The sequence below is a fragment of the Geospiza fortis genome, unplaced genomic scaffold, assembly GCF_000277835.1.
Source record: "Geospiza fortis unplaced genomic scaffold, GeoFor_1.0 scaffold1310, whole genome shotgun sequence".
NCBI lineage: Eukaryota > Metazoa > Chordata > Aves > Passeriformes > Thraupidae > Geospiza > Geospiza fortis.
Window position 1 is genome coordinate 532,635 of NW_005054534.1, and position 23,459 is coordinate 556,093.

A 23,459-nucleotide genomic window follows, 5' to 3' on the forward strand; every position below is an offset into this window, starting at 1 on the left:
TGTATGTCTCTAAAGATGGAAGGAATTACTCATTGTTGTTATTGTACATTATTCAAAATTGCACATTTTTTCAATCATATAATCTTTGCATTTTATTTTGATTTAATTGAACAGTAGTATCAAATGAGTCTAAACTTAGTACTTGATACAGCTGTCTCTACCAGTGGTAACAGTTAAGATAGCATCAATCCCCAAATTTTTAAGTTTAGAGCCTGAACTAAAATATTGTCCTGAAGTCTTCTTTTGGACTTTGGCTAATTAGTGTTAATTAACTTTGTTGTCTTATGGATTGAACTGCCCAAGTGTGAAGAGTTAGCACTCAATGTAGTCCTTTAGTATGAGCTAGCAAATTAAATGTAATTTTAAATTAATTAGCTTGCTTTCTTTTCCCATTACAGGTGCAACAACCGAACACAGTGTATAGTAGTTACTGGGTCAGATGTGTTTCCTGATCCTTGTCCTGGAACATACAAATATCTAGAAGTTCAGTATGAATGCGTTCCTTACAGTAAGTATAATCTTTTTGTTCTTGCTCACTTCCTCTGGCCCTCACAATTGAAGCTGGAGTGCTGTTCCATGGAAAAGAAGCATATGTTTATGGCCCATGGACCCATTATGCATGCAAAGCACTTGCAGACTAGGGCCTCCAATTAGCTTCACAAAGTGTGGAAGGAAGCCATGGTGTGATGCTGGCCAAGTGTCTGTCTGTGTTCTTAAGTGTTTGGCTTTTAAGGCTACTGTTTTTCCAGAAAACAAACTCAAATTAGCTATTCAATAGGCCAGATAGAAATTTGTACTTTTGCCCGCAACCAGTTGCTGACAAATTGGCTTGGCTCACAGACTTGTAAAGCAGGAATTGACTTCAATTTTAATCATGATCTACTTGAAAGGCTACCTGCTGCTGTGGTGACTTTGGGTGCACAGCAAAACCCAGCACTGACATTCAGAGGCAAGTGACCCAGTTGGGGGACATTGTAAAAGGATTTTGCGCTTCTTTATAAATGAACGCAGATTCAGAGTGAATAATTCATTAATAAGGTACTCACACTGTGTTCTTTAAAAGCAAAGGGGAAAAGAGTGAGAAAGAAATGTTTGCTTTTAATTGAAAGACAAAATATCAGTTGTGTCTGGAATCCGCTAGCAAAATAGAGTTTTTCACTAAAAACAAAGTAAATAGTGAAATCATGATGAGATAGAAAAATGTGAAGTTCTGGCTACTTCAGCAGTTTTGTGCAATATTCTTTATAATGCCAAAGTTCAGTAGCTTTAGACATACTTCTTATTTCCTTGCAATAATTAATGCTTTTTTTTATTGACATGTATGCATGTTCATGAAAGTTCTGCAGATTCGACACTTTTAACTGGTTTTGCTTTCTTGTAAGGTCATTCTTTGCAGTGACTTCTCTCTCGTCCCGTAACTCAACAGAGAAATAGCTGTGCTTGCAATGGAATTTGAGCAGTGCACTGATCATTCCCTTGAGTTATTATTAAGCATGAATTTCTTGATCTGCAGTAATCCTTAACCAAAGTCATATTTTCTATTGGTACAGGAAACAGGCCAAGTCTGAGATGCAAAAACACTGTGGTGACAGTATATACTGTAAAAGGAAGGAAATGAGTTCTGGCATAAGCAAAGCCATGCCAAAACTGTCCATACTGTTTCCTGCAAAATTTAGAGTTCTGAAACTGAAATACTACTCCGTACTGCTTCACCATACTGAACCTTCACTGTGGTTAAAGGCCAAGCACAGATCATCTGTTTTTTCTTCATTTCTGCTGTGTCATTGTGAAATGGTTGCTTGCTGATTTTTTTCCCTGTACCATTTGTAGGTTTGGAAGCCTACTGCAAACAGTGATCCCTAGTACCATTCCTCCTGTGTGTAGTATTGGTGGCTTGTTGTAACTGTTCTTCTTGTGCCACTTTTGAGGAGTGATGTCTTACCCCAATCTAACCAAAGTTTTGTTCCACAAAGACCACTTCTGCTTTAGCACTATTTTCATTTCCAAATTCTCAGAAAGAGGGCAGTGCATCTGATTCCAAAACCTGAGGTCAGTCGAGTGAGAAGAAGTTACGTTTCCAGTTCCAGTAGGCTAGCTCATAGAGGAAAAAATATAATGCAAATAATGTTAAAACATAATTTTTTATGCTGTTTTAGGAAGAGAAGTGTGGATATGTTCTACTGATTGGGTATTGCTATCTCCAGGAATCTTTTCTTTTCCAGTTTCAGAAGTATAGTGCCACAGCGCGGCCTACCCTGTACTCTAACTTGTAGTTACTTTAATTTTAAAGTGTTTATTTTTGTCAGTTGCATTGGCCTACCCTTTGAACTCTGTAATTCTGTGTCTATCATAATTCAGGATTCTGGATACTTTCCTGTTTTTCAAAGTCTATAAGTTTTGGAGTTTGTCAACTGCAGCATGTACAGTGACAACACTGCCCAATTCCAGAACTGTAAGATGCATCACCTGTCATTACCAGCAGTCATCAAAAACATTGCCAGTTACTAAAATGAGTTTTGAAGATTGGTTTCAAATCATATTGTGCTTCAGTAGCCATTTTGATTGTTGACTCTCTTTCTTCCCTGTCCCACAAATTCTATCCTGTTATTTTTCCAAGTCTCTTCTTTTGATACCTGCTAAACTCCAGTTACCAAATCTAAATTTTATTTCCTTACTTGTTCCAGAGCTCCTTATCTAAATTTACAGAATGTCTGAAATCATTAGATTTGCAAGTAGCAGCTGTATCAGTGTAAGAGACTTCCTAGGAAGGTAGGATAAGCTTTTGTGGGCCTAGGAAGGGAGGAGTTTAGTGATCACAGCACTTCTAACCAAAGTCCATTTATTTCATTAATTTCATATTCAGTTACTGCAAGACTGAAAAATTTGCAGTACTCACTGTAGTAGCTTTCAGTTCATGGGAGATGACAAACAGCAATTTTAATAGGTTTTGTGGTGAAAGGTGAGAGCTCTTACGCACTGGAGTTGCTGTCGCCCTTGTACAAAATGCAGTTATGAGCTCCTCTATGCCGTGCTGGTCTCCAGAAATACATAGCTGCTTTGCTTATTTGAAAGTACTTCATTTTGCAAATTTAATTGGATTTGAAAGTACTTAATAAATGCTTCCTTTTTTGCATCTCAAAGTGAAAAAAAACCCGACAACTTTTCAGATACTGAGTTGGATCTCCAACAAAAATTCCAGACAAACTTGATAGGCATTGCTTTGTCCTGAAATAATAAGAGTGCCATCAATTAAATTACAAAGAGATTGAGAGTACTATACTTGACATTTCTCTCACTTGTGCTTCACGATGTGTGTTGGCACTTTGACTAACAGAAGCCAGCCCTTTTATAAAGAACATCAAAATTGCCGTTTTGTATATCTGTGCATTTTTATTTTAAGCCTATTTTGGACTCAGGAATTCAATAGAAAACATTTTAAAGTGTTTTATTCTCTCTCTCTCTCTGTGTATTGATTGGACTTTGCAGCATTTGTTTATTTCAATAAGCCCATCTGTCCCTGACAAATGTACAGCTGTACACCAATGCATGCAGAGCAGACATACCAGTAATGATTTTAGTTATCCCTATCTTTTTCGCCCGTCTCCTATTACTAATTCTAAACAGGTACAGTATCAATATTGCTCTTTGGTGAGAAATAAGCACATGCATAGAAGTTCACGAGCAGAATAATCTGAAAATCATTAATACTAATGGTGAAACCCAAGAATTCACCTCAGAATACATTTTTTGTTTACTCAGATAAATCCAGAATTACAGAAAAATGAGTATTTTACCTGAAGATGTATAATGGTACAAAGACTAGGAAGAACTACTGCTCATTTGGAAAATATTGACACCCTCTGATTCCCCTGTAAAGTTTTGGAATTGTTTCCTGAAGAAACACTAGATCAGATCAGCCAATATCATTCCCAGAATAATCATATGTAATTTTATTAAATGAAATTGAAAATCCAAAACTTTATATGAAACATACAAAGGCATTTTTCAGGATAATATTGTAATACTGGAAATGTAATAGCTGTGCAAATAGTTTTGATACACTTCCCTGGTTTCAGCAGCTACTGTTACACAGCTTGGTACATCTGTCATTTTCCAGGTCATTTTATGAAACCAAGGGAGCATACTTCAAAGGCCACAGAGTATATGAAATAGGTTTTATTGCAAATAATTATTGAAAAGCTATTTACTAGCTGGGCTTCAGCTATATATCTTTCTGTAACTTCCTTAAAACTTCCTGGGGGAAAAATTGCTACAGTAATATAACTTTATTAATTGGGTTCAGTTTATGTCTTCCATGTATGGTGGCAGGATGGATGTTTGTTTTAAACACATTACTGTCCTTGCATACTAGCTTGCTGTTTTGGGCTTAATCAATGATGCTGGAGAATATCTGAATGAGCTAATTGTTAATTTGTTCTTCTCTTTTCCTCTTGCTTACTGTGCTTTTGCTTCTTTTTCTCTAGATGTTTTTGCTTATTCCTTCTAGTCTGATTTTGCAGTTATAGACTAAGAAGTGGCAAAAGTTCTCAAGATTAACATTCAGGAAAACAGATAAAATACAGCCTAAGGAGACCCAAAGGGTGCAAACTGCTTTCTTTACCAGAAAGAAAAGCAGGGAAATGTCTGGGGCAAAGATGGGGGAGGTTTAATAATCACATATGCAAACCTATATAATTAATATACTGAATTTTGTATTTCTAATTATCAATTAATACAATATGTATATGTGCACTTGCACATATATGATAAATTAATATGTTGCTTAAAAACCAACTTGATTAGCATTATGTTTTTAGAAGAAGAAGAGTATATATAGCATGTATTAGTAAAGTAATCATTATTTATTCAGGTTCACTAAGTGAAACTACATGTCAACATATCTGTATTCCCTCCTTAATCTACTAAAATTATTGATCCATGTTCATTTGCGTAACCGTAGAATCTCTCTCCTGCTAGGTTATCCTGTTGTCTGTTTCTCTTTATCCAATATAGTGCAGTTCTTATTCTCCCTATATTTAGCGTCTGTTACTAATTTAATCTTTTAGACTAATAGTCAATTTATGTTAATCTTCTTTCTTTTTTCCTTGCACTTTTTTATTTTTCTTCCGATGCTTAAAATAGAAGTGGAGCAAAAAGGTAAATAACGTATACAGTCCAAACCCCAGCTCCTTGTTATGTGCCTTATGGATGTTAACCTCTTCCCTTCCCCTCCCCACAACACTCTTATATTATGATAATCAGCAGGATCTCATAAGTACACCTCATAAAGAAGTCGACTGTTTGCAATAAAGTGACTTGGCTGCTTAAAGTAGGTGGCGGGGTATAGTGTCTGAAGTACTTGGGCTGGAGGGAAGACTCCCTTGCTTTTTTCTCTCCCTTTCTCTTTGTCTTTCTTTCCCTCTCTCACCCTTGGGTAAATTCTTGTTAATCAAGTGTCATCTTGCCTGGCTTCCAGAACCCTCTCCATAGCATGCCATGGTTACAGGGTTTCCTGGTCTGTTTCATTCATTGCTTTGATTGTGTTTTGTTTTCTCTGCTCCTAATTGCTTTCTCTATATACCTGATGATTTGTTTTGTTCCTTTATTTTTAATCGAGGCACCTCCTTTTTCAGCCTCACCACTTCTTAAAGTTCTAAACAAGTCGATGCGATTTTTTTTTGGACTGAAATGACCTAGCACACTGCTGCACACCAGTTAAAAGCTCTGGAGCGTTAATGTGTACTCACTAAAAGTCTGAAACGAAAATGCAAGATTAGCTCTACATTTTCAGCTGTCTGTGTATGCCATTGAGCCTTGGTCTGTACTAGTGAAAACAGTTCCCATCCACTTTCCATACTGGTACAGCAAGAACATGGTAACTTTAAGAAAAGTGGATGATAAAGGGTGATAATTGCATTAATTATAACATAAGGTATAATCTAGTGCCAATTAAATTGATTTTTTTTTCTTCCTGACACAGTCATTATGATTTACCTACCTTTTTTTTTTCTTTTTTTTTATTTTTAATTTTTATTATGAGATAGTCTCAATTTGACATAATTCTTGTCTTACTTCTCTCTGTGACTGTTAGTTTTTGTTTGCCCGGGGACGTTGAAAGCAATTGTGGACTCACCGTATTTATATGAAGCTGAGCAAAAAGCAGGTGCTTGGTGCAAAGATCCTCTCCAGGCTGCAGATAAAATATACTTCATGCCATGGACTCCGTATCGCACGGATACTTTGATAGAATATGCTTCTTTAGAGGACTTCCAGAACGGACGCCAGCAGACGACGTACAAACTCCCAAACCGAGTGGATGGCACTGGATTTGTAGTGTATGACGGAGCTGTCTTTTTCAACAAGGAAAGAACTCGGAACATAGTAAAATTTGACTTGAGGACTAGAATTAAGAGTGGAGAGGCCATAATCAATTATGCTAATTACCATGACACCTCTCCATATCGGTGGGGAGGAAAGACTGATATTGACTTGGCAGTTGATGAAAACGGCTTGTGGGTAATTTATGCTACGGAACAAAACAACGGGATGATAGTAATCAGCCAGCTGAACCCCTACACTCTGCGCTTCGAAGCCACCTGGGAAACCACCTACGACAAGCGGGCAGCATCCAATGCCTTCATGATATGCGGTGTCCTGTACGTGGTGCGGTCAGTGTATCAGGACAACGAGAGTGAGACCGGCAGGAACGCCATTGATTACATCTACAACACCAGGCTGAGCAGGGGCGAGCACGTGGACATTCCTTTTCCCAACCAGTACCAGTACATCGCCGCAGTGGATTACAACCCCAGAGACAACCAGCTCTATGTGTGGAATAACAACTTCATTCTGCGATACTCCTTGGAGTTTGGCCCACCTGATCCTGCCCAAGGTAAGAATTTCTTTTTTTTTCTCATTTTTGATCTCTTGGTGTTTTCATTCAGAGAAATAAGTTAACAATATTTTTGGTCTTAGATTTAGCTCATGACAGTAAGGCGAGGAAGAGTTTTTTGTCTGCACTGTGCTAAGCTGAGCAGCATTAAAGCAGTGCAAGACAAATTTGCAGAACCTGTGAAGAGAAATAGAATTACTTTATTTGGTTTACAGGCTCGTGCTGTTCTTTTTTGCTTTTTTGCTTTTTTCTTTTTCTTTTTTTTTTTTTTTTCCTTTTTTAAATGCAAGTGCATAGCTTTTCTGTGGTTGAGAATGAGTTGGGAAATTATTTACTTTATACCATCAGTCACCATGAGTCAGTTTGACTCCAACAGCTAAACTGAGTTGGAAGTTGGAGTTGCTTCATGCTGAGCCCAAAGCCTGTTCCCATCCGCTCGGTGTTACCTGCCTTCTGAATTGATTACAGCACACACGCAGATCTTTTAACTTCTTGGCGCCAGCAGTGGAGAGCAATGTGTGCTGGGAGGTCCCAGAGGAGACATATGGGGTTAATGTGCAATACCAAGCATAAGTATTTCTCTGCAGCCTTATTTTCACAGTTTCTAATGTCGGGTTAGACAAGATTGTCTGACATCTTTTTAGTGGATTTCTCAGTAAGCCCCTTACAATTGCATTCCAGCTTGCTAGAAGTTAGTACTACTTCCTAAAATGAAAGATACTAACTGTCAAAAGGGAAAAGAAAAACGGGGGTCTTTAGGTGTCAGAAATCCCTAAAAATTACATGAACAGGCACAGCCACATATTAATATCTACAGAGGAGAGTAAATACCAGGAGAAATGCTCTGTGGCAGAAGATATATGCAGCAAAAGCTGCTTTAGCAATGAAGGTAATACTTCACTTCTCTCATCTAACTGCTATGCATGTTTAGCAGCTGTTTTTTGTACTTCAAGAAAGTAGTAATAATGGCTTCTCCACATGAAAAGTAGCTGTCCTGCTTCAGCAAAGCTGATTCATGCACAGCAGTGCAAACTGAATTATGCACACAATTATAACAACACACATATAGCTTTTCCAGGTACAAAACTGCATATGAGGCAGCAGAACAGGGTGGTGTAGAACCAATATGTTAGTGATCTCCAAAGCCATGGATGACCTGTCCAGTCTCCTACAGACCTCCCTGGCAATACCTGGCCAGGCTCAGGCAGGTTACAGGTGTTTGGGGAACTGGCCAGCTTTGCTCTCTGTACATCGAGCAAGTCCATTCCTCAGGGAGGCTTTGGGGCCGCTCTTAGCAGAGAGATAAACCACCTGTGTAATTAAAAAAAAATTAAAGCTTTCATTTTCATACATTCTCATGCATGCCACTTTTCATTCAGTTCATTTGAGACAAAGATGCATTTTAAATTGTCCAAAGCTTTAAGAGTAAGAGGAGAAGATGTAGGTGCAGGCTCTGAGTAGCTTTTGCAGTTCAGGCAGCTGCTGTGAATGTGAAAAAAGCTAATCTTTAAGTCACTGCATGAAAGAAAAAGTGTAAAGGAAAAGCAGGGTCAGAAAAGGCTTTGTGGAATCCTTCGTTCACTTTAGTAAACCTCCAAACGTCTCCAGTAAGACATTCCATAATGTTTTAATTATGAGAGAATCTTCAGGATCTTAAGTTATAGTGTATGTGCTGGCCACATCCCGTCTGCTCTCAGAACCAGATTTGGGCATCCACCAGCACCCTTTTCTCTTTCTGGGTTCCTTGCTGGCATGCAAGGCAGGAGCAGAAATTGTTTATTCCAACAAGACCTAGGCAAGAATGGGTCCAGGGCACGCTGCGGGGTGCTTGCCTCTCCTCTGAGCTATTTGCCCATTCACCCATGAAGACAGACAAGGAATATTTGAGTAAGTTACGAGTTTGGGTTTTAAATGCATTAGGACATCAGTAAACATCTTTTGATTCTGGTCTTTTTAAAATATAGAAACCAAATGAAGACACTCATTTTGAGCATGTGATGCATAAATTCACACACAGTATTTTCCTTACATAAAGCCAATACCTAGTATTTTAATTTTGTGTGGGTATGTACATTGCAGATCTAAGAATATGTTTCAGGTCATTTCCTCTTTTGCCTAAGCCAATTGCCTGTAGTTAGAAATACTAAATGAAAGGAAAAATTATCTAACGTAATTGTCCTTGAGATGTACTGCTATAAAAGCAAGGAGAAATTCTTTATGGTATCTACTTCTATATTTATTTCTATTATATTTCCAATTCCTCTTTGTTTCAATATAAATTCTGTATAAATTGCAGCTCAGTCCTTCAACTATTATATAAAGGATTAACATGTGTAATACACATTTGGATTTTTTATCTCATATGGAATTAGATCAGCTTTTAAGCATGCCTGACAAATGGCATTTTTGTGCTTTTTTAATTCTAATTTGGTTTGGGTTTTTTGTGGTCAACTCAGATTTCTTAATCATCTACTCAACAACATAGGAGTTACGATAACATTCTGTAAGTCACCTAACACAAGAACTTTCTTTTAGTGTCGTTTGCAACAGTACTTTAATATCAAGTATTTAATGGTGTCACAAGGTCAGTGTCTCAAAATTGGAAGTCATGGCCCTTTCTTTTCAAATGGTTAACTTGGGACCATTGTGGAAAACTGAGTAATCTGTGTTCCTTCTGTTGCCAAGTGAGAAACAATGATAGATAAGACACACACTGATTTTTAGTTTTTTCCCTATATATCTGTCTTGGCTATTAGTTTTTGTCTACACCACAATGTCCAGCTACCAAGTGCTTCAAAAACACCAGTCTTTCTTCCCACATGAAAGATGAATTTGTCAGACTTGAGTTGCACTTACCCTTCAAATTTGCTCCCAGGGCCAAAACTTGGGCTCATCCATGTCCTGAAACTCCTGGCTTTGTTTTCTGTATTGTCTCCTTCATTTTTAAATCTCCCTGTTGAAACCTCTGAAATACCACTGCAATTAACCTAATGTTGACCTTGCTCTTGCTGCAAACCTACACCATTTTCTCTTCTTGTGACTTTCCCAGTATCCTTATGTTCTTAGTCTTCAGGAGAAACTCTTCAGACTTCTAAAACTGTAGCTGCTGGAGACAGACTACTGCTTTAGTACTTAGACAGTGGCTTCTGCTGCCCTTAGAACTCCTCCCTTAACCCTATTCTTTTTATGTTATTTTCTTCCTGCTTCTCTCAGAAATTATAGTACACAGATGTATCATAGAATGATGGAAGGATCATTAAGTCCAGCCATAAAGCTCACCCTGCTGAGTTCCCCACTGAACCATGTCCCTGAGCCCCACGTCTGCAATCTGATGCTGGGCGAATGCCCCAGCTGCATCTGCAAGGGGTCCTCCTGTTTCTGCAGTGCTTGTGTCTGCCAAGATGGTGCATTTGCAAGGTGCCTGCCAAGACAATGCTACGTGTAAAACATTCAGCCTGCAGCTGTGCGTGTCTGGTGTAGATGTAGAAATGGTTTTCAGAGCTACAGCTGTCAAGTAACGCTCAGATGTTGCAGAAGAGCATGTTTTCTACAATTAAGTGTAAAAAGCATTTAAAAATCAAAACCCTAATTTTAAAATGAAATCAAATATATCAGGCCTTGCAAAAAAACACTGAAAATTTTGAGTCAAATCAGAGTTTTTTAAATCCTTGGTAAATTTAGTGGATATATCCAGTTACATTCTCTCTACAAAGGTACCAGGGGTCCAAATGAATCCTTGGTGAAACAGGAATTTTTAATGGAATTCTAAGTTAAAAGACCAGGAAGAATGAGGGAATTTTCCCTGTAAAAAGTGAATATGAGCATTACATTGTAAGGTTTCCTTGGTAACAAAAAGAAGATAAATCCTTTTGTTCTGTGTTAGTGCATTAGGGAGAGATTTCATCTACACTCATCCCAATTTGTGCTAACTGTTCAAACTGTAGTTGTCTCCCCTTTTGTGCCATGATACCCATCATTAAGTATTATTGGATCACTGCAGGAAGAGATGGATGTTGTGAGTATGGACAGAACAGAAACTCAGAGTAGCATCACCAAGGGCTTGAAGTAATAGGAAACTAGTGCAGCACCAAGAATCTACAAGAAAGTCATGCAGCAAATTAAGTAAATTGGGTCTGTACTAGTATATCAAATCTGATAGACTACAGATGAATTAAAAAGTGGTTGTACAAGTAAAGACAACATAATGGGGACCAGATAGCATCTCTCTTAACCACAGGTATTTTGCTAATTTTTTTGTCACATGTGTTATTATTTTCAAGGTATAAATTTATAAATGACTGTGTAAACATTTCACTTTCAGTTGAATGGGATTTGGCAGGGTCAATAGAGTACTGACTAACATCATAGCTGGAGTCACCTATAGGTAATTAGATGACTCTTAGTACCTTCCCTGCTATTCACTGAAGCACAAAAACAGGTACAGAGCAGTAATATTGTGATTTGCACAGGTTTCTGATCTCTGTTGCCTTACATAGCAGCTCCATGTATGACACCTTTTGAGAATAAAGGTAGGCATATAGATTTTCATGTGTCCGAATAAATTGAAATACCTAACCTATAAAAATATACATGTAACTGAAAAAATCCATGCAGCTGATTTCTCAAATGACCTGGATGCCAGAGGGCAAAAAGAAACCAATTTCAGAAGTGGCACATAATTTGGGCATTACAATTAACGCAATTTTAAATCTAAGGTTGGAGTTGTATTTTGGGTGGGGATATTTTTTATTTGGCTTGGATTAGTTTTGGGTTTTTTTTAACTTTTTTTGTGCCTGCCTAGAATAGAAACCTCTTGGCAAGGAATACTAGATAGCTTGTGTGCCTCCTCTAAATCTGCTCTTCACTGATAGTTGGGGAAAGAAAGTTACTATTCCCCTGCTGTCCTACAGCAATTGTGTTAAGTTTTTTATAGACATCACACTGCTAAACAGGTGTTAAGTTTTACTCCAGTGGTGTCTTCATTTTTAGTAACAGATAGGATACATAACTGTTTAAATCAGATGTTAGGAGCTGCTTGAAACAAATGTAAATTAATTATGCCTCAATTTGAGTCTTTGGATTTATTTCTAATTGCTCTTTTCTCTTATTTTCTTAATTTTAATGACTGTCTTCAGCTGATAATAAGAAGAACCATTCTTAATTAAAAAAGAAGGCAGAAGAGGCTTTGGTTTTCTCCTCAGCATGTCAAGCCTAGTGAAAAAGTCAAAATAGAATCTCACATTGTAAAAGTGGCTTTTTTGGACTTGGACAAAAACTACATAGCTTCACCCCTGCTGCTTAGAACAAGAGGTTAATGACCTTGACATGGAGTTTGTTCTTCTTCTCTGTGGCAGCCTATTAATCATCACTGCCATATCTTGTATTGGCAAAGTGCTCTGCAAGGCAAGAGCCCACAGATGCCACCGCCCTCAGCTCTCGGAAGGAGACACATCAGGTGGTGGCAGCTGTCATGTGTCTTCGTGCAGCTCAGGAGAGTGGCCGAGCAGATTAAGTTCCCACATGTCATTAAAGACAAAATGACCTGCCTTCTAAAAGCTAAATATGTTCCTTGAAGTGATGTGTTCAGTTGTTTCTTAGTTTTCAACCACCTTCTTTCCCAGACTTCCAGCACTGTCTGAAGGTTCCTGGTGCATTCTTAAATATACTGACTTCTTTTTTAAAATTTGATTGAAGAGAAAAGCTCTTAGAAGTTATCTACAATGTTTTTCTTTTTTTTTTTTTTTGCGAGAGGTGTTTTAAAGTCTTTCTCCTACAATGTGAGATTACTTATATATTTCTATGTAGTACTACCATGCTATGCAGGTCATCTTTTAATCATGGGTGATAGGCTTTGAAATTGATTTTAATGGATAGCATGAAAGTTGTACTAACTAAAGTTGTGTAATGACAGCAGAATTATTTTAGCTCAGGGTGCAACACCAAATATGTTCTGAAAATTGTTACCTCACCACTGAACTTCAAAGAGTTTTATGAATTCTGACACTGATATTTTGCTTCTGAGACAAAACTCTCCTAAACATTACAGGGTTTGAGTAGTAATTGCAATAATGCTAATACCCATTTTGATGTTTAAATATGTATTAATTAGCAGAGCGTATTAGGAGATGGATTGTAATAATTGGCTGTCCCCTGCATCATTCCCCATCCCCACGAGCTCCCTGTTCCCAAGGACCTGATTCAGCAGGCCTTGCCTGACACTTGTGCAAGTGATTGCAAATGCTTTTGACAAATGTTAATTGGGAAGCACTAGAAGGCTGGATGCATTGTAATCAAAAGCAAATTAGAGCAGTTTCACAAGATGTCAGGCAAGTACTTGCAGAACAGATCTGAGGGTTTCAATAGTCGCTGGCTACGCCACAAGTTCAGCACAATTACACAGGCTGTGTTCAAGCAGCCAAGAATGAGACTGAAGAGAAGACAGGCTCTGCAGAAGTTTGTGAGCAGGAGAGGGATGATAGGCACATCTTTACCTTTAGTCTTGAAAAAACAGATCATGATGATCAAAACTTCACCCTAAATTCATGTGCAAATAAATAAATACATTAATATTCTAAATCTCTAATATAAGTGAAATATAATTGAAAAAGAGTTTTGAGAAAATTGTAATTTGCCAAATGGCTGAAATTTAATATTATGCAAGACACTAATTTACAAAACAACTGATGAAAAAATGAGACTGCTCTTCATTTTATTTTATTTTATTTATGATTTAATGATTTAAAGAGAAGCTGCATTGTCCAGTAAGTCAAGAGTGCAACTGTCTAGCAGAACAAGAAAAAAAGAGAAAAAAGCCAAAAATATTTTTCATTAGCTTATTTATTCTCAGCACAAGCCTCTGTACTTTTCTGTGCCTGTAAAGCATTTTGAACACTAATGAATATTTGGAAATAATGATAACTGTTGCAGTTGCTTTGCTCACTTGCATTATTTCTTAATATCCACGTGAAGGTGGACAGCCATTCCAGACTCCACTAGCATTAACTTATATTATCTCTCCAAAGCCTGAAAGCCCTGGCATGGCTTGGGCTGTACCTCAGCAGCTCCAGCTGTGAGTTCCTGCCGTGGGTCAGTGGCAGGAGCAGCTGCACATCCCGAACAGGAGGGATTTGGCCTAAGCCTGTCATGGTGTTTGATAGAAGATGAAAACTCAGTCCTTGCCACTGGCTTGTGTGAATCGTGTCTTCCTACCTGCTCTATCAGAAAAGGGTGTTAAGGCCCCAAATGTTCAAAGAGGAGAATGCCATGTACCTGCTGGCAGCTGCCTCTGCTTGGAGCTAATCGGGCATGCAGCTCTCTCAAGCAGCATAACTGCTGGGTAGGAAGATGTTATCATAATTATTGCCCTGGAAGGTGTGTACTGGGTGGCTTGAAGTTTTGGGGTCTGTTTTTCAAAAATGGTCTCGTTAGTTACAGCCCGCTGCCTTTGTTGGTAAAGCTGGACTACATTGTTCACGGCACACTGATTCAAATGATTCTATCTATTGAGTTGTTCCTGCTGCAAATGTGATTAAGTAATCTTTAATTGCTTTGAGCGTGTTTTTTATGTACTGATAATTCCCTAGTATGCCTTTCAGCTTTTAGAAATGTAACTATCAATTTTATTACAGAAGAGATTATTTGGAGAATGTGATGAAACGTCATAACAGTATGAGCTGGGAGTAAAAAAAGAAAAAGAAACAAAAAAAAAATTCAAAGTTATATCTTAAGCATCCAGAATAGCAATAAGAGTAATATTAAGATAAAGGAAAGGAGACGCCAGAGAATCCTTGAAAGCTACATAAATAACTTTTAAATAACTTTTTTTATATATAATTCTGAAGTAATTTATTTTATTATTACTCTGTTTTTTCCCTGTGCAGTGCCTACCACAGCAGTAACAATAACTTCTTCAGCAGAGCTTTACAAAACCACAGTGTCAACCACTAGCACTACATCACAGAGAGGTCCCATAAGCACAACATCAGCTGGAGGAACAAAGGAAGGAAGCAGAGGACCCAAACCACCACCACCCATTTCCACAACCAAAATTCCTCCTGTGACAAGTTTTTTCCCTTTGCCAGAGAGATTCTGTGAACCGACTGAGGCCAGGGGGATTAGCTGGCCTCAAACACAAAGAGGAATGATGGTTGAACGCCCTTGCCCCAAAGGAACACGAGGTATTGCCTTTAAAGATATATCTTGATTTCAAGCAAACATTTTAAAAGCAATATGCAGTTCTCTCATGATGAATATTTTTTAATCTCAGGCTGTCTGTCCTACGATTTTTTTGTTACCCAGGGAGTGCAGTATCTACAGGCAATGGTCAAGTTATAATCTGCAATTGTCATTTGAGCATAGCCACAGAATCACCTTGTGTTTGCACTTGCATGAATCCAGGTCAAATTTTAGGGCATTGCTTGAGGACTGTTGTGAAATATGCTTACAGCTGCCTTTCTCATTATGAACTCCCCTCTGGATGAGCTCCAGGAAAAATCAAGGGCTTTTTGTTTGTTTGCAGAAAATGTCTGGTATTTTTCACTGAATTTTTTTTTATTACTCTTTGTAATCTACATTATTTCCTTACGTTTTTGTCAATTATTGTCAAGTACTACCATTAGCAGCATTCAGAATTGAGTGTTGTTTAGGAGCACAGTGTAGCCAATTTCCTGAATGCATGCAGAAAAATGGTTTCCATTTCACTGTAGTTTTCTACATCTGTTGTAGGAACTGCCTCGTATCTCTGCGTGGTCTTAACAGGAATGTGGAACCCCAAAGGCCCTGATCTTAGCAACTGTACCTCACACTGGGTAAATCAGCTGGCTCAGAAGGTTGGTTGAAACCTTTTAATCTAGCGTGCACTGGTGATTAAGGATTTTAACTCTTGAGCATTAATATTTCAGTTTGTTGAAGTTGTCCTTATTACTCTGTGTTCATTAAAAGTAGGAGTTATGTGTACTCCATTTGCAAAGCACTGGCCAACAGTTAGGTTCTTGTGTGTTTTAGTATGCCCTCGCTAAATTCTTATGTTGAATTTGTGATTACATGTTCTCATCACTATTTAAAACAAAGTAGCTTTGCTTGTTTTCAAAAACCAAAAGCAATATTTGCTTAAGAAATCAAATACTACACAACACACAGCAAAACCTCTGATATACAGCAGGGTTTTTTGTTCAGTAAAAATTACACTGTAATAAATAGATTTTTGTCTGAGTGCATTGATAATGGTATGATTAAACTGCAGAACCACTTTCTGTATTTTCCTTCCCTACCGAGATTTAAAAAGTTTATGAAAACTGGGTAATTTGTTGTCAGTACAAGGCTTCTTGACTTTCAAATGCCTCAAGCACTGGTATGAACAAACAGATTTCTTACTGTCTGATAATGGCAGTAAAATGAAAGTGAGGATGAATAGAAGATCGAGCCCAAAAGTCCCACTCAGATTTCTGGTTTTGAAGGCTGTTAAGAACTGCTTTTGTGTGTCACGGATCTAAGAACCTTTAATCTTCTGAGATAAAGAGAACGTTATTGGTCTCAATTAGTTACAGATTTCAATATATGTGCAAATGGTTATTTCACCACAACAAAGGTACGCAGGGAATTGGAATTAGGAGCCGCAAGCAGAACAAGGGACCCTGCTGAGATAATATAAACTGTCATTTCAGATCAGAAGTGGAGAAAATGCTGCTAGTCTGGCCAATGAACTGGCTAAACACACCAAAGGACCGGTCTTTGCTGGAGATGTTAGTTCATCAGTGAGGCTGATGGAACAGCTCGTGGACATTTTGGATGCTCAGCTTCAGGAGCTACGGCCCAGTGAAAAAGACTCCGCTGGAAGGAGTTATAACAAGGTACACACCTCCCATCACCTCCTCCTGCTGGGATAACAATTGCTCTTGGGTTTGGTATTTTTTTCCTTTCAGAAACATTAATCTATACTTTGTTCCTGCATGTGTATAGTTCTGGAATAAGCATATGGGAGAAAACAGCAGTAAATACACAGCAGAAAGTTGTAATTACCTTCTTTAGGGAATAAGATGTAATTCACAATAGCTGACTGGTCCTAAAATACATAGCTCTGTCCCATATTAAAATCTGGAATGCATTATAACTAGTGTGAGGGAAATGAGTATTAGCTCTCAGAAATTCTGTAACAAATCAGCACGTTTATCCAGTGATCCTTTTAACCCTGAACATATAATAAAATCAGTGGAATTCTGCATAGGTGCAGGGTTTTATTTTAATCCAACTTCCTGCAGAATAATAGCACTTTCTTAGACTTCTAAAGACACCAACATGACTTATAATTGATCTTTATAAAAAGGCCTTACTGCACATAACTGAAACTTGAATTAATGTTTTCTCTGGAAACATGTGCCAAGAAATATTTCAGAGAAAATGTGTCTTTGTGGTTTAAATACAAATTACAGTGTTATTTCTTTTCCTCTTTTTCTCAGAGGAAATGCTATATTTCTCAGCCTCTTCCTTGCATGAGCCTAGTCAGCAAGCCACAAATGAAATATTTTTTCATCCTCCTTTACAGAGAGAGAGATCCATGCATTTCTCTGTTATTTTGGCAATAGTTTTATTTACAGTCCCTAGATGCCCTTAAAATAGTTTTCCCAGAGGCAGATCAAGTGCCCACACACAGATTTTTTTCCTTTGACCTTTTCATACAAACCCCACCATTTGGGCAAAAGATATCTAGACACCTGAGTAAAGGTTGCTGTGCTGCTTTTGGCTGGGGTAGAGTTAATTTTCTTTACAGTGGCTAGTATGGGGCTACGTTTTGGATTTATGCTGAAATAAATCTTTCATATCTTTGATAAAAAGATGTTTTTGTTAATGCTGAGTAGCACTTTCACAGCATTTTCTTCTTTTCCTACTGCCGCACTGTCAAGGAATTTGGGAGTGCATGGGAATTTGGGAGGGAACACAGCTGGGACCTCTGAGCCCAGCTGACCAAGGGAGTATTCCATACATATGATGTGACATCATACTCAGCATATAAAGCTGGTGGCAATTAGGGAGAACTGGGGGACTTCGAAGTTATGGAGATTGTCTTCCCTAGTAACCATTCCATGTGATGGAGCTTGGCTTTTCTGGGAATGGCTGAACACCTGCTTACCCATGGAAAGCAGTGAATTAATTCCCTGGTTTGTTTTATTTTGTTTTACCTATTGAATTGTGTCTATCTCAGCTCATGGATTTTGTCAGTTTTACCCTTGTGATTCTTTCCCCAGTCCTGCTGGTGAACAAATGAGCAAGTGGCTGTGTGGTCTTTGGTTGCCAGCTGGGCTTAAACCACAGCTGGGAAAAAACATTTCCTGTGTGATGTTCTTTTGTAGTCATCATGGAGAGAAACTAGATTTATGTCCAGGCTGTCATTCAAAATCAGAATTTGAAACACCAGAGTATTTTTTTTTCTCTTTCTGAAGTTTTCCAGAATCTTTCTAACTTCTGATTTTCTTTTTCCTTATTAAAAAGCTCCAAAAACGAGAGAAGACGTGCAGGGCTTACCTTAAGGTATATCTCCTGTGCTGTCACCCTGCTTTCTCCCTGCTTCAGCAACCTGCCACGCTTTATCATCTTGCTGCATGATCCTATGTATTTCAGTCTTTGATAAATGTGTATTGTGCCCCATATCAACTTTACAAATGTTGGCTTTGCACAGGTATAACACTCAAAAAAAAAAAAAATCAAAGTTCATACCTCTTGTACCTTAACTTGTTTAAAACTAAAAGAGCAGAAGGGATTATTATCTGATTGGAAATAGCATTTCTCTTGTAATAAAATTTTGGACAGGAGTAAAAAGCTTGCAACTCAAAGAAGTTAGTTCACCTTGGTAGAATTTTATATCAAAGACTGTTTAGAGTTAATTTGCTTGTGAGAAAAATGTACATTATATAGTTTGCTTTGTGTGTATTCTTATGCCTAGTAAAATCACTCCTTCTTACAGTTTTAAGAATTGTTACAATTCAGTGACTTGAGGATATAATGCAAAGACAAACATTTCTCTAACTTCACTAGTAAAATGTCTGCCACGTGTCCCATTAACCAGGCTATATAGAAGGCGTGTAACACATTGCTACCTGATTTCCAGTTCTTTTCACCAGCTGTAGAATGGTTGCCTGTAGTGGCCAGCTCCTTTGCTGCAGTACAATGCCAGTAATGCCACCTCGCGCCTATGAAGGGCAGAAAAAAGTCCTAGAACAGACATGTCTGGCTCTGAAAGATTTTATTGCAGATTTTTTCAAAATTTCTTTTAAAATACTGATTTTTACTTGTATCCTCTGAGATGAAATGTAAGAATTATTTTTGGAAAGAATTTTTAAATACTTTACAACATAATAAAAAAGTTCAGACTCTTATTGAAAAGAGATTTCTCTGTACAGGGCACTTCTGTCTTTTATCCCAAAGCCCTGGAAGTGCATGGGAGATGTCCAGTTTTACAGAAATTTGACCAAAAAGACAAAGATCTGGAGAGAAATTTACTTCACAAGCAATTATAGTTGTAATATCTTTTTATTAGCAAATACATTTTAATAGTAAAGGGTAATCCAGCTGATGTGGTTTGGGTAGAGTGGGTTTTTCTGCTTCCTTTCCATTAGCAAACAGGATCGTGAGAAGAGCAGTAGCAAGGCTGCTCCAACATCTGTGTCATAGGGGCTGTGGGGTTTTTCCCATCCATTTGCCTCTTTCTGAGAGGAGAAGAACTTCAGAAATATTCCTGGGCAGGTGATGATTTTCCACAAGGAAAATGCAGAGTTAGGTTATGCCATAATGAACGAAAAGCGTATCATATCAATGAATGCATACCGTCAGTGCTGTATGGCGATACATGAGAAACCAGAGCAGAACCTTAATTTCCAACTGGTGTCATTTTCTGTAGGTCTCAAATGGGCTTCTCTGCTTAGATAAGACTAATAAACCTCTTGAAATTACAAATCAAAAGCTGACTTACACTATGCAAATGAAGCAAGTTCCCACTTTGTGACAGAGAATTCATTTGTACCTCAGATTAGAGGCTCCAATCTGTATTTTTTAGTGACTAATGAATCTGGCCTCTGCAGACCAATTTCGGTTCCACTCTAGTTAATGGCTGCAGCAGTATCAGTGCGAGCATTTTGACTATTCTCCCATTAGAGAAAGAAAAAAGGCTTTAAAGCCACTTCGAAGTATCTTCCACCTGCCAGGAAGGTCATGGTGGCTCACAATGCAGACAGAAAGAGGATATTAAAATGGATTAGGCTAATTAATCTTGCTCTGACAGTAGCCTTGACCAAGTTTTCCCATTCGTTTGTTTGCACAATATAGTACTCCAGACTGACATCCTTCTGTTTGTATAATGTGTTCTGTTTCCATTTCCAATGCTTTTAAATTGATCAAACAAATTATATATATGCTTAATGACACATTAGGAATAGGTAAATGGGACAGAGTAAACAGGGTGTTACAGCAGTGCCTGCTGTACTCAATGCACAGCGCACTCGGTGCACAGCAATGTTATGCATTAATGTAAAAGCCTGCCTTCAATTGATTACCTGATTACTCTGATTGGATTATTTTGTAAAATAATGTAATCATGTCACTGAATTATTCTTCTTCCTTATTTATTACTACCTTATATGCAGCTCAGTGAACCTTAAAGCGTGATGATAGAGTTGTTACAAGTAAAACTTTTTAAAATAGCAGCTTTTATTCAGCCTTACAGTTTTGCCATCACTGATAATAGGAGCGGTCAGTGGACATCTTGTTTGCACTATTGATTTCCTTTTCCAACTGACCTTTGTGCAGGAATGGGAGTTGGTAATCCTTCTAAGTATCTATGAACAGGTACAGGAACAGGAGGGGGAGTGAGAGTGGCCAAAACTAATTTATATCCACTGAGTCAGCTTCATTTCATGCCTTCTGTAATAAAGAAGGTCTATTTGTCATAGACAAGTAGTTTATAGTGCTATGGCTGCACTAGTGGGGCTCAGTTTCCAGAGGACAATTATTGTCATTTTAGCCTAAAATGCAGAGTGCTAATTTTGGCGTTAGCATTTTTAAATAGAAGTTATACATTTTGACATTAAGATGAAAGCTTCAGGCAAGACTTCTGGCATTTATTTTTACATTTTTCAGCACATTAATAATACCAAACTTATATCTGATACAAAACAAGTCAAATTTGCATGTTTACTGCTTAGAGACCACACAATGCTAGTGGCTAGCTGCGCTTCTATTCATGCTAATCCAACAAGCAGATGGAAAATATTTTAATGTTGAAAATAGTGTTCTTGTGCCATTAAATCACAGTAAATCATTCTGACAGTTAAGTATTATAATTGTCGCCGTATAACATTGGGAATTTTCCCCAGCTGCCTAGGGCTTCAGACCTAATGATAGTTTTCTAATGAATGCAGGCAGTTGTGGATACAGTGGACAACTTGCTCAGGCCTGAAGCTCTGGAGTCCTGGAAGGACATGAATTCTTCAGAACAAGCCCACGCAGCCACAATGTTACTTGATACATTAGAAGAAGGGGCTTTTGTCTTGGCTGATAACCTTGTAGAACCAAGTAGAGTCTCAATGCCCACAGAAAATATTGGTAAGTAAACTTCTTTTCGAGCATAAGTTAAAGTGCTATGTATTGCTTTACACAAAAGGAGGAAAAAGTGCTTCAGATAGCAACATACTTTCTGAAGGCTGAGCTGTACAATGTTTGATGGAAAGGTGAGTGCTACAAAGCAGGGAAAACACACTTTTCTTGTTTGGTTCTTTGAAATTAGCCTTCTTCTTCATTGTCATTAATACATTATAAAATGGAAAGTAGTTGATGTTACAAAGTTGATTTATCACTGAAAAATCATTAGCAGAATGCGTGGATGTGAAGAGTACTTAAAAGGCAGAGTATGGATTTTTTTGAGGTAGCTACTTTCTGTAGAGGTGCAGAAAAGACTTTTCTGTTAAATATCAACTGTTCCTAATGAATTTAAATTGCTTTTTTTGCAATGTGCTGTGCCAGTTAAATATTTTAGGCACTCAGCATAGGCCAAATATTTATATTAAACATGACTGCCTTCAGGTAAAAATGTGTTCAGTGAACTACATCTCCCATAATGCAGAATAGCTATGCTCCAGAGACTGCAAAGTAGATGGAGATAGTTGGAGCGTAATTTAGAATTTAAGTGGTGACAGAGAAATGAAGGGGTTTGGTATTAGAGATGTGCAAATATTGTTGTGCAGGATGTGTTAAAGCAAAAATCATTGCTATGCATAAAATTAATATTCCTTATTACAGAGATTAATGTAGTCTCAGGGAGGTACAAGGAACCTGAAAGTCTGCTAATATGCAGAGTACCAAGATAGAGACTTGGAATAGACTGCAGAAATGAGACTTTTCACGTTTCAGTGTCTGCATATTTGTAGCTGTAGAAGATGATTCTGCCTAGTTTTTAATTGAGTAGGAAGATACTGGGAAAGGATGGGGAAAAGTCTCACAGTCTGTTATCAAAGGAACTGCACCAGTTGTTTTGAAGGAATGTGGGTAGAATCACAGATCTGCCTTTGGATGTACACAAGCAGTTCCACGGAGATGAGTAGACACTGAATATTACTTCTTGTGATAAGCTGTCTTCATGTCATAATAACACTTCCCTGATGCCATGCAAGACTGAATTCCTAGTACACATATGTGTGTATGGCTTGGAGAAAGAGAAGTGATTTCCTAATTTCATACTTTTTGTCAGTCTGTAGTTTAGATCTGTAGCTGGACTGGTTTAATATAACACAGATTTTGTCAAGCAATTGTCCACTCTCATCTATATGATTTTATCTATCCAAGGAAATCCAGCATTCAGTAGTAATCCCGTGAAAATTTCCCAATATGCAATGTGTTATAAAAGTAATACTGAAATATGGCTGAATAGCATCTGATTTTTCAATTTAAATGCTTTTTAGCAGAATTAATAAAATTATTTCCTATAAATATACAGAAGTAAATGTAGGAAAAAAAAATTGGAAATAATTTTTAGCTACGTATACTGATTTAGCTAAATATGTGGCATGAGTATACTTAGGTATTCTTTGCTGACTGTTTAAAAAACTCTTTAAATCAATACTTAAAGATCTAAATTTGTCAGCAGAGGATACTGTATAGACGTTAAGATCTTCAAAACTAACATTTTTTGCAACATGTGTTTATCTTTAACGGGATGCTTTGTGGGCACAAATTTGAACAAGGTTTGAAGTCATGTTATCACTACTAAAGTGCTGTCATTTTAGCAGTGCACATTAGATTTAGTTAAAGAAGCTAAGTCTGTGTGATTGAAGCATGCAGTACAAATCTGCCTTACAGACAGCCATGTGAGAAATCTAAATAAAGACTGGGGGAAAAAATTGTCATCTGGCATATTGTAATCTGGCCAAGAGACTTTCTCTGCATTCTCCTTTTTAAACAATTTTTTTTCCTCTGGTCTGCTTAGTTTTGGATGTTGCAGTGCTTTCGACTGAGGGCCAAGTGCAGGACTTGCGATTTCCTCAGGCTGGTAAAGGAGGCAACTGGATTCAGCTCTCTGCACGAACCA

At 37.8% G+C, this 23,459-nt stretch overlaps 1 protein-coding gene across 1 annotated transcript in view; it reads left to right on the top strand.

The window, feature by feature from the left end:
• ADGRL2 (adhesion G protein-coupled receptor L2) overlaps positions 1–23,459 on the top strand; it is a 165,034-nt gene that overhangs the window by 111,303 nt on the left and 30,272 nt on the right. The window contains exons 4-11 of the mRNA XM_031063819.1: positions 399–508; positions 6,092–6,892; positions 14,773–15,069; positions 15,617–15,720; positions 16,555–16,740; positions 18,377–18,415; positions 21,298–21,481; positions 23,358–23,459. The exon at positions 23,358–23,459 is cut by the window's right edge and continues 9 nt beyond it. Coding sequence (XP_030919679.1) covers positions 399–508; positions 6,092–6,892; positions 14,773–15,069; positions 15,617–15,720; positions 16,555–16,740; positions 18,377–18,415; positions 21,298–21,481; positions 23,358–23,459 — 1,823 coding nt within the window. The remainder of the gene's footprint in view (positions 1–398; positions 509–6,091; positions 6,893–14,772; positions 15,070–15,616; positions 15,721–16,554; positions 16,741–18,376; positions 18,416–21,297; positions 21,482–23,357) is intronic.